Source organism: Bactrocera latifrons, unplaced genomic scaffold, assembly GCF_001853355.1.
Source record: "Bactrocera latifrons isolate USDA-ARS-PBARC rearing strain unplaced genomic scaffold, ASM185335v1 scaffold_62, whole genome shotgun sequence".
NCBI lineage: Eukaryota > Metazoa > Arthropoda > Insecta > Diptera > Tephritidae > Bactrocera > Bactrocera latifrons.
The window spans coordinates 1,306,460-1,317,342 of NW_017537290.1; the positions used below are offsets into that span (position 1 = coordinate 1,306,460).

A 10,883-nucleotide genomic window follows, 5' to 3' on the forward strand; every position below is an offset into this window, starting at 1 on the left:
CTTCACAGAAGCATTTTTTGTCTCACTAATAATTGGAAAATTCAGCCTCTATAGCGAAATATCTCTAAACGGGTTGAGTGTGATCAACTTCGCAGGGGCCTCATATATGATTGTCTGTATTACTGTCTGTATTACTAGATTCCAGCATTCATAAAGTATCTTGGATGTCTCTAGATCGAAAATTTCTAACCAACCACGTCTCCAATGATTTAGATGTGCATGTGCTCCGAGRACTTAGCGTCGACTCGAACCATTGTTTCGTTGTAGAGAAGACTTACGCAGCACAGCACAGCATGCCCCTCGACAAATACATACCAGGAAGATTCGACGTTGAGAAGCTGAAATCACAACAGTMAGCCCCACGATTTTCTGCTCAACTTGCACTTCCGCTCTATAGGAGTACTCATCAGCAACAGTCGGTATAAGTGAATTGTGGGACGGCATTTCAAGCTCCTTACGTATAGCTGAAAACGAAAYCATTGGTTTTCGTAAAGGTTGAATAAACAGGTGGTACGATAGGGATTGTTCAGAAAGCCTACCTCGCAATGTTGCCGACAGAGGTAACTCTTCAAAGTTCTACGAAAGATGAGGCGACTAATGGAAAGTTTCAAAACCGAAGCGTACTCTTGTTGGATCCAAAGAGGTGATGTAGTGGCTGATGTTTAGAGCATATTGAAGTTACGGAGTGAGCACTTCTCGAGCCGACAGAACGGCAGAGAATGTCTTACATATGGGGATGGCAAACCTCCAATCGATGTGGATGACGATGAAATAGATGTTCCATTGACCATCTATAATGAGGTTCGAAAAATAATTACACGCCTGAAGAATAACAAAGTAGCAGGACCCAGGAAATTGCCGACTGAGCTACGGCGTCGAAGAACTCATAAGAAGCATGCATCAGCGTTTTTGCTAGACATGGTCGAATGAAAGCATGCCCGATGACTGGAATTTAAGTGATCTCTTCCCCATCCACAAAGAGGACGATCTCACAATCAGCGCCAATTGCCGTAGACCACCTTAATATCGCATATAAAGTTATATCGATTAAAGCCCATCGTCAAAAAACTGATTAAACCTTATAAGTGAAGATTTAAGCCTGAAAATTCTATTATCGACCATATTTGCATCATGTACCAAAACAGGTCCGTGGAAGGAAGATCGACACACACCGCCTTTTGATCGACTTTAAAGCCCCATCGACTGCCCSAAATGAAACTCCCACTATGCTTGAACTTGGTAACGCACAAAGCTAATATGGCTATGTAAACTGATGTTGAGTAACACCAAAAGCACCGTCCTGCTCGGGAAAGACCTCCTCCAGCCATTCGGTACCAAGCGATGTTTCAGAAAAAGTGACTCCCTATACGTCACTGCTACTTTGGAGTGAAAAATCGTCTGTCGACGAACAAAGACTATATATTATTATTCCCTTATCATTTCCGTCCTAGTATATGGCAAGGATAATGACAACATATGATGAGTCGTCGTTAATAGTGTTCAAGAGAAAGGTTTTACGGAAGACTTATGCTCTTTTGCATATTGGCATGACGAGTGACAGTTCAAAGTTATCCACCAGTTCCAGTACCACTCCTCGAAACACTTTCCGTAAACACTTTTTGGGGTGGCCTTCAACCCTTTCCGCTAAATGTCTTTTATCTCTTCGAACGACTGAAAACGGGTTTCAAGGATCATTTTTGGAACAAAAAAGATCACACGGAGCCAAAACTGTTGACTACGGTGGTTGACCGTTGGTGCTCATTACGTTTTTGGCTTTAAATCATAGTTGTACGCGATGATCGAAAAATCCATGAAGCGACCGGTTTACGATACTCTTTTTGGAAAAAAATCTGCTTTGTCGGACGCGAGTGATGTCGAGCTCTCTTGGCATCTCTCTAATACTTGCTTAACGATTTTCAAGCACCATATCCTTCACTTTTTTAAAATGCTCATCAGTAGACTTGTATTTTTGATAAAACTGTATCAGCGTACGGCTTTTCGAGCATTTGAAATTTTGATTATAAATACAAAATTTGACAGTTCTATCAAATTTTTTTTTTTTTTTTTTTTGTTGAAATATCATTTGCTAGAGGAATTAAATTAGAATTTCGTGTTGTCTTTTTGTCATAATGTATCAGTAACGTTATCAAATTACAACAACAACCATCAAATCATGCCACATTCCATAAAAGTGGAATGACTGATTATTGGCCCAACTGAATTTATATCAAACTAGTTTTTACAAAAAAGCTTATTTCAACATTGAATTTTTTCAGATGTCAACATTTGCAATTAATTTAAAAATAATTTCGTTTATTATATCGCACTGACGCAAAATGCACGCACAGCTAAAATATATTAAAAAAAAATCTCCTTTGTATCTCTGCAATCTGTTTAAACGCGGCCAAAGCTGTGGGCACTTCCATTGCAGGCAACTTTCGTTGGCGCGGCGACTAACCCAGATCGTGGCGATTGCAATGCGCACAACCAGCATTTTAGTGCGGCGCAACAATTAAACGGCATTTGTGCGTGTGTTGGTGTGTGCAAATTTGACAGTTTTGCCTTTTATCAAAGCTACAATTGGCTCAAGGGGAGCGATCCAATGAGCAGCACAAAAATTTATAAAACATTTGCATAAAAGCGCTGCAATCGCATTTGTATGCGTGTGCGTTTGTATGCATGTGCGTGTATTTGCGGGTACATGTGTGTGTTTCTTCGACCAGCATTTTGGCAGCGCGCTTTCATTGAAAGTTTTGCAATTTACAAGCGCTCGCGCCCAACCCACAGCCAATGTKCGGTTATGCTAGCATACTTTTAGGCGTGAATGCGCCTTGTTTGCACTAATTGTTCGGCACAAGTGTTGCGGTGTCGGGTGCCCGCTTCAGCATTGCTTATGCAAATGCTCGTGGGAATGTTGGCGCGCACAGAAAAGCGCATACAGGGCCCGAGCTCAATCACACACACACACACACATGTACACATGTACACATAAACGCACGCGAATGTGCAAATAGCAAATTCAATGCATGTTTAAGCATGTTCGCYTTGTTTGTGTGCTTGTAAATGTCAGCTAACAACCGTGTGTGTGTGTGTGGTAACGGCGTTCGTAAATGCCATTTTTGGTGGAATTTCTTTTTCGTTTTAACATCTCGTTGGCGCATATTTATTCAGCAATGAACATTTGTTTAGCTGCGTGCCGATTTGCATGGCATTTGACTGTGTATGTGTGTGTGTGTGTATGTAGTGCGCTCGCATATTATGTATTCACATATTATGTATTTAGAGATCCACTTACCACAAAAACTCTTTTTACATCTCTGGTGAGGCCTATATTAGAGTATGCTTCTGTGGTATGGAACCCTAGTTACCAAGTCCATTCAGATAAGTTAGAGTCCGTTCAAAAACAATTCTTCYTTTTTGCCTTAAATMATTTGCATTGRGATTTCAGTTTAAATCTTTCTTTAGAACTTATAAATCTCCCGACACTCGCTAGTCGTAGGGAGATGCTTGGTATAATATTTATTGTAAAACTCATGATTGGGTCAGTGTGTAGCCCATCTCTCTTATCTTATATTAATTTTAACGTTCCCGCCCGCTCTACCAGGCAGTTTAGACCCTTACTTTTAAAATTTTCTAGAACAAATTTCGAGTTAAACGAACCATTCCGCCGTATATGTCATGATTTCAGTTCTCATTTCAGCACATTTGATTTAACAGACTCACTCTTTACCAGGAAACTGGTCATATAGTCCGCAAGAGTACATCTCTTTCGGAAACATTCCCTGAGAGTACTAAATAACTATGCTAGACTTGCGAAACAGCACTATGCACTAAACCCTTAACTCCGGCTGCTGTTTCTTGTATTTGGACCTGCCGGACCGACGCTAAGCATTACTTCGCAGCACTAAACTGGGCGATAAATGCCTCTTCACATCTTCCCAGGGTTATTGATGTGGTCGTACGCTTCTCCGCTGCCTWTCTTTCATTCTGAGTTCTTCAAGCGCTATTGCGGCACATTCTTTCATTTTAGGCCAATACATTCTTACTTAACCCATATGTCCATTTCATTTTATCTGCCGCATCACATTACTTTTGTCACTGCTCGAGACTTAACGTTCTCTCCTTTTTGCGCTCATCGGCCGTTAGGCACTCATTCATGGCTTTTGTTTTACMGTAGACTCTACTTAACTCAGAGGTCTTTATATTCAGTGGCATAAGATCAGAATAGATAGAAATCGCTTCGACGATCCCGTTCTAAACGCACACGCAACTCTAAGGTCGCATAATCTGGACACAGCTTTTGCCTTATTGACACTTGTTTCTTGTTCCCCTCTAAAATAGGAAAGGAATAATTTTAGACTTATAGATATCAGCTTCTCAATTGCTAACACACCCCACGTACTACCACCTGTTGGGAATAGTTATTCTGAACTTGATCTCCACGCTTGGATTTTTGGTGGAATTTATGTTRGTTCAGAGATATATAAAGTCTTTAACTTTTAAAAATTTAGAGCTGGTGACAGTGAGGCAAGGAATCATTTCTGGCCTCCATGTAATTTATCTTGTCCTCGGTTCCCACAAGACCAAGCTCATTCGTTTATTTTTCTAGGCTGGAAAAGACCGCACTGATGGCTTTTTAGTTAGTTAGTACTATCTGCGTCYCCCAGTAGCATACCATTATACAGTAGATAGTGCCACTGCAGCTGATATTGGCGGCACGTATCAGTTTTTCCAATATTATTATTGCCTAACATCTCGTCTATTATCGAAAGGCTCGGAGAGGTCCGTTTCGATTTTGATTGAACTGATTGACGGTTATGTTTCCATACAGGGAACTGCAGGCACAGGAAGCACTTGTTCAACATGGGCATAGTCTCTTGAGCRAACTGCCGGCTCTAYGACATACGACAGRAAACTCCAGAAAACCTGATTATTGATTCCCAGTAATTTACTGAAGCAGGCTCAAGATCATAGGTTTCATCTACGTGGTTAGTCTTTGTGACCATATGTGAGGCCACAATAGACTATAGTCGCAGTGCAAAGTCTATATTTTCCCTTCTATGATTATGCTTAACTCCATTCGGCATAACTGTATGATTATATTCAATCAGCTTATGGACAATGAGTTTAAGTCTTCCAATACAGTCGAAAAGATATTGTAAGCAATTAGTGCATACTGTAAGATCTCCCTTCTTTTGGATAAGGCAAAGTACACTCATATTTCATTCTTTGAGTGTTTCGGGTGTCTGTTTTCKGGTTTTCGTTTCCTTCTTTATAAAAGCCGACCTAGGATTAAAACAATTTGTTTACTGCCTTAACTTCTAGTCCAATTTTTGGTCSGAACTCCCGCTAGCGAGAGGCTCAACCGTAATTTCAATTATGTCATCATAGTGATCACCTATGTATATAAATCCATATATATCAGGCTTACATATCACGAATGCAACTATTATTTTCTGTGCAACATGTTGTTATTGTACCCCATAATGTCATGATTTGGTTTGGAAAGAGTAGTCTCTACTCTACTTTTAAGACATATTAGAAGAGCAGAGTACTAACAATATTTAATTTGGCACGGAAAATAATCTTTTGTCAAGGAAATTTTCGACGAAAAAATTAAGCTGTATACAAACAGCAACTGCATATCAGGTAAGCAGAGAAGCCGAAATATGAAGAAATAATTTAATTTTTCAACAACTTAAGATTCTAGTGTTAAAAAAAAAATCAAAACCGGGAACTACGCTATAATACTGTGTATTCTATACATATTACATACTATATCTACTATATATAGACTTCAATTCCCCAAACCGACCACATTTCGAAAGAAACATATACTTTGTACATTTTTTTTTCATAAAAAAAACATATATCTCCAAATACAAGACCTACAAACGCTTAATTGGTTTCGTCTGACAGTTACAGTTGGMCGCTTTTCACGAGCGATAAGTGAAAAAAGAAAACGGCATCGCCGCCAAACGACGTCACGTACACAGAAATATACAGGAAAAAGCACTTTGTGGCATAAAAGGCAGCGCGCGTTGTGAGATCGTCTGGGGGGTTTAAGCAATTATGTTCCAAAGCACATAAARCTGAAACACATCGCAAACCTTACATACATGTACACTTGTCTATGTGTTGTTGCATTACAGCCACGCTCATCTATATATGCACGCATCTAGTAAGTAAGCATGTAAATCTGCTCAGCCACCATAATACTACCGATTTTGACGCGTCACAAAGTAAGGCAGCACTTAAAAGCAAACCAAGAAAGCACACATTTACACTTCGCTGTAATTTTGCGCGCACATACGCACATACGCACACTTGCAGACGCGCTTCCATTCATTTGCACCCTTCAATTTTCACTCGCAGCCAGCCTTTACTCTACTTCGGTTTGCTTCAGCATTTCCGAGCTTAGGTTGCTCATTACTTAATACTTATTTGGTTGATTAGTGGCGGAAAGTTTGACGTGCATGCTTATAGTATATGAATATGTATGCACATATGTATATATGAGAGTGTAAATACCCCGTAAGAAAACCTTAGTTGATATAACATGTCAGTTAAAAAATCACACACAGGTGGCGCTACTACAGTTAAATCCATAAGAACACCTTTGAAGGAAAGTATGTTGAATAAAAAATCAGAATGCGATACAAAAAAGTAAAAAAATACACTCAATTGTCTATTATAGAGAGAGTAATCAGACTTTGGACTACTGCGCTAAAGAATCCTCAGTTTTTCCTCTTCTTCTTTACTGGCGTAGTCAACGCTTACGCGGTTATATTCGAAAATTACGAAATTTGGCGCCAAGTCGAGAACCCAAATGCAGTCAGGTTCTTCTCCAATTGATCTCTCCTCTTCTCCCGGTGGGTATTTCATCGAATACTTTCAGAGCTAGCGCGTTTTCATCCATTCGGCTGATGTSACCTGACCTAGCCAGCATAGCCGCTGTCTCTTAATTCGCTGAACTACATGTGTCAATGTTGTCACAGAACCATAAATCTTCCGCAGAACCTTTCTCTCAAAGACTCGTAACGAGAATAATAAGTGACTTACAGATTTTGGTTTATGATCGTCGAGAGAATACTTTACTTCCCAATTGCCTACTCAGTACGAAATAGCCCCCGTTGGCAATTCCTTTTCATTGGATTTCCAGGTTTCTGTTAATACTGGTTCCAAGATAGACGAAATTACCTACGACTTCGACGTTATGACTGTCAACAGTRACGTGGAAGCCTAGTCGCCAGTGCGACGACTGTTTGTTTGATGACAGTAGATATTTCGTCTTGCCCTCGTTCACTACCAGACACATTTGCTTCGCTGCCTTATCCTTTCTAGAGAAAGCAGAACCAACAGCGCGATTGTTGAGGCGATTGATATCAATATCATCCGCGTACGCCAACTGCTGTACACTCTTATAGACGATGGTAACTTCTCTATTTAGTTCTACAGCTTAAACTATTTTCGCCAAGAGTGGATTGAAAAAATCCCGTGAAAGGGAGCGATCATCGCTGGTTTGGTATTGATCGGCTCTAAGAGGTCTTTTTCCGTTCTGACAGAGAACTTTCCTCACTTGCGTGATCTTTTACATATGACTCCATCCTCCAAATGCGAGTTTAGATCTCATAAATATACGGTTAGTAATAACCAGGGTCTGGGAACCTGCTTTAAACAGACTTTAAACGAACCCATAAACATTCTCGAATACCAAGTTAAAGAGAATCTTCCGAAAGCTACAAAGTTTAAAAATGCTGAAACTGGCGCTCAATTAAACTCCAAAATTAGTTCTGATAAAACACAYGCACTTGGAAAACTCGCACTCGCTCTCTTTATTTTTTATCTCTCTCTTTGTATAAATATATTTCCCTCTACTCCTCTCGCTCTCCATTTCTCTATCTCATTCTAACTCCCTTTATCTTCACATCTTCTTCATAAGCGTCATCAGTTCCTACAGGGTGTGGTGCTAAGCAAACGCATGCCCTCTTTGTTTGTGCATGCAATGTCCTCTGCTACTTACTGTCTGCGATATCATAAGACCGGTTCTTCTCTTGCTCCACATATATATATCTCTCGGTTGCCAACTCTGCCCTCCCCTTACTTTTTGCCATTTCTATTCGCGCTTAATTCCACSAATTAATTTTCATGATGATCCGAGAAATTAAAATCACTCAGATTGTGGCGAAGTGTATAACGAAATAAGTAGTATGTTTGTTTGGCTATCTTCTACTCTTATGAGAATCTAGTTATGGCGAACTGGTTAGGCGCATGATTATTGCTGACACCAAACTCATTGCTGGGGCTTAGAAGCCCCCACGCTATTTATGACTAGCAGCCAGCAGTGCCACACCACGGGGGCGAAATCAAATGAGGCAAAGGCTTTGGAGTTTTTGCTGTCTGCTAAGTAGGTCGTAGTCGCTCTTTTATCAGCTGCAATGTGGCACTTAGTGATTGGTGTCAAATGCGTGTTGAAAGGACGGGCGACATATCGTGCCGGGCTTGTCTTACCATAGAGCCACGCAGTGAAGTGCGTCCTAGGATCACGTCACTCGTCCAGCCGACAAAGCATCAAGTGCGTGTGTGCTGCTGCGTGGCACGAGTAGCGTGGTGAATTTCTGCTATTATAACTGAAAGTATAACGCTTTTGTATGTCAGTGAACGACATACTTGGTTATTTGTAATGTCATTTTTGTTTGCTTATGATTTAATTTCAATTATTTTATTTTGATAAATTGACATTAGTCCCTATGCTGGCTTATGATATGTAAGTATACTCAAGTCGAAACAACATAAAGTAGATAAAGTCTTCTGTATGTTACTTTGGTGAAGTATTTATCATTTATTAAATTTTTAAAAAACCCAAACGTTTTCCTATTTTCTTATAATTCTCTACGACCAAAGGATATGCGTGGAATTTTCTARATAGATTCATCATACTATTAAAAAAATGCTAGAAAGAAGACTCTTGCTTTATTAACGATTTTTTTTTTTAATTCACTGAGATCATATTTTGGTGAGAGAATGTTATCAAAGCAATGCCGACTACTTTTCTTCATAATAAGTGCCCTTAAACAGATGTTATTGAAGAACAAACCAAGAAAACACGTTATTTGCGGTTTCACCGYAGCTCTAATATCCTTTAGTAAACTTCACTAATTTAAAATATTCCATTCCATGACTGTGATAAGGCTATAGTATATAATATACACTATAATAGACCGTTCGGAACGGTCCATTCCCGACAAAGAAGCAGCTTTTAGGTCAAAAAATTATGCGTGAAAAAAATCGATGTCTCATATATTTAGGGACTAAGGTGCTTTAAGCTCTCATACAAGAGCATATATTTAGTTGTGGATAAAGATAGGGTCAGTCTAAGCAGTCGGCCAATCACTTCAACCGCATTCGTAAGTCTCAGAAAGCACATTACTTGTATATAGAACTCTCTGAAGCAGTCTGTTAATTTTCTTCCAATTGCCCATCAAGATTAAGACTTTTGATCTCTGCAATTGTTCCTTTTTAAATGGCAACGGTTCGATAATTTTCTTCAAAGCCCTTTTTACAACTTACATAGTGTTTCCAACATATAGTTTGCAAAAACAATCCAAAACATATTTAGCCTCGATAAGTACAACGATATAATCTAAGCTCAATATGCTTGACTTAGCAGTGTTCCAACTTCCTAAACCTATCTCAAAAGTATATTTTCCGGAGGTCTTCAAAGTAGAGCTTTATAAAAGCAATCAAATTTCTTTTCTCGAAGTGACTTTTTCAAGTTTTGAGATAAAAAGTAATCATACGGGATCAAGTCTGGAGAACTCAGAGAGTAAGGTAGTAGCGTAATTCGACCATTTTAGCAACGCCGTCTATATAAAATCAACCCAAATTCATATAGACAATGTAAGCTAAATTGTGTGAAACCCAGAAAWGGGGCTTCAATCACCTTACGACGCTTGTATTCTCCAGAGCAGACTCGCTGTGTTAAGCCCATAGTTTCGACTGTTTCTTKGTCTCTGGTGCATACCGGTGAATACATGTATCGTCCAAGGACACGCAGCATCGGATTGTACTTAACCTATAACGTCTGTGGTCTCACAGCCATTTTGAAGCCATTTTCGTAAACCTGGATGTGGCTTATCAAAAATCAACGTATGACCACGTTGAAACTCATTGACAATATTCTGTATCACAACGCTTTTTGATGTCACTGTGTGATCTCTATTCTAAATAAAGAAATGGAAAACCGACCTATTGCCGATCTTTTCTCATCACACAAGGTCATAGAAAACTACATTTTATGCGGCTGAGTCTGTACAGGTTTTTGTTTTAAATACCGCCTTTCTTGCTCATACTTGGCAATAGTGAACATATTTGCTCTAAGAAAATTAAAATTTTTAAGAAGTGAAGTTTATAACTGTCTGGAACTGTATTGGAATATTCCACAAAAATATAAAAAAGTATTTTTTTTTTTGTTTTTACCTTTGTTTATTTATTTTTAAATATTCAATCAATACAATTATTAAAAAACAAATACACATGCTTTTCTATGATGATTTTAATATCAAGTTATATTAACGCTTACAGACACATGAATTAATTGCCGTTAAATTCACTCTTCTCTTTGCAGCGCTGACGGCAATTACGAAGTGACAATAATGACAAAAGCAATTTTACATCATACCGGCAAAGTGGTGTGGAAGCCGCCCGCCATTTACAAATCGTTTTGCGAAATCGATGTCGAATATTTTCCATTCGATGAGCAAACGTGTTTCATGAAATTCGGCTCATGGACATACGATGGTTATATGGTGAGTACAATAAAAAATATTATATCTTAATAATAATAATAAATGAATAGTTGCACATTATTAAAATGTTCGAAA

General features: G+C 39.0%; 1 protein-coding gene across 1 annotated transcript in view; it reads left to right on the top strand.

The window, feature by feature from the left end:
- The window catches only part of LOC108975168 (acetylcholine receptor subunit alpha-like 1), an 87,539-nt gene that overhangs the window by 45,293 nt on the left and 31,363 nt on the right, over window positions 1-10,883 (top strand). The window contains exon 4 of the mRNA XM_018943493.1: window positions 10,628-10,808. Within this exon, the coding sequence (XP_018799038.1) occupies window positions 10,628-10,808 (181 nt within the window). The remainder of the gene's footprint in view (window positions 1-10,627; window positions 10,809-10,883) is intronic.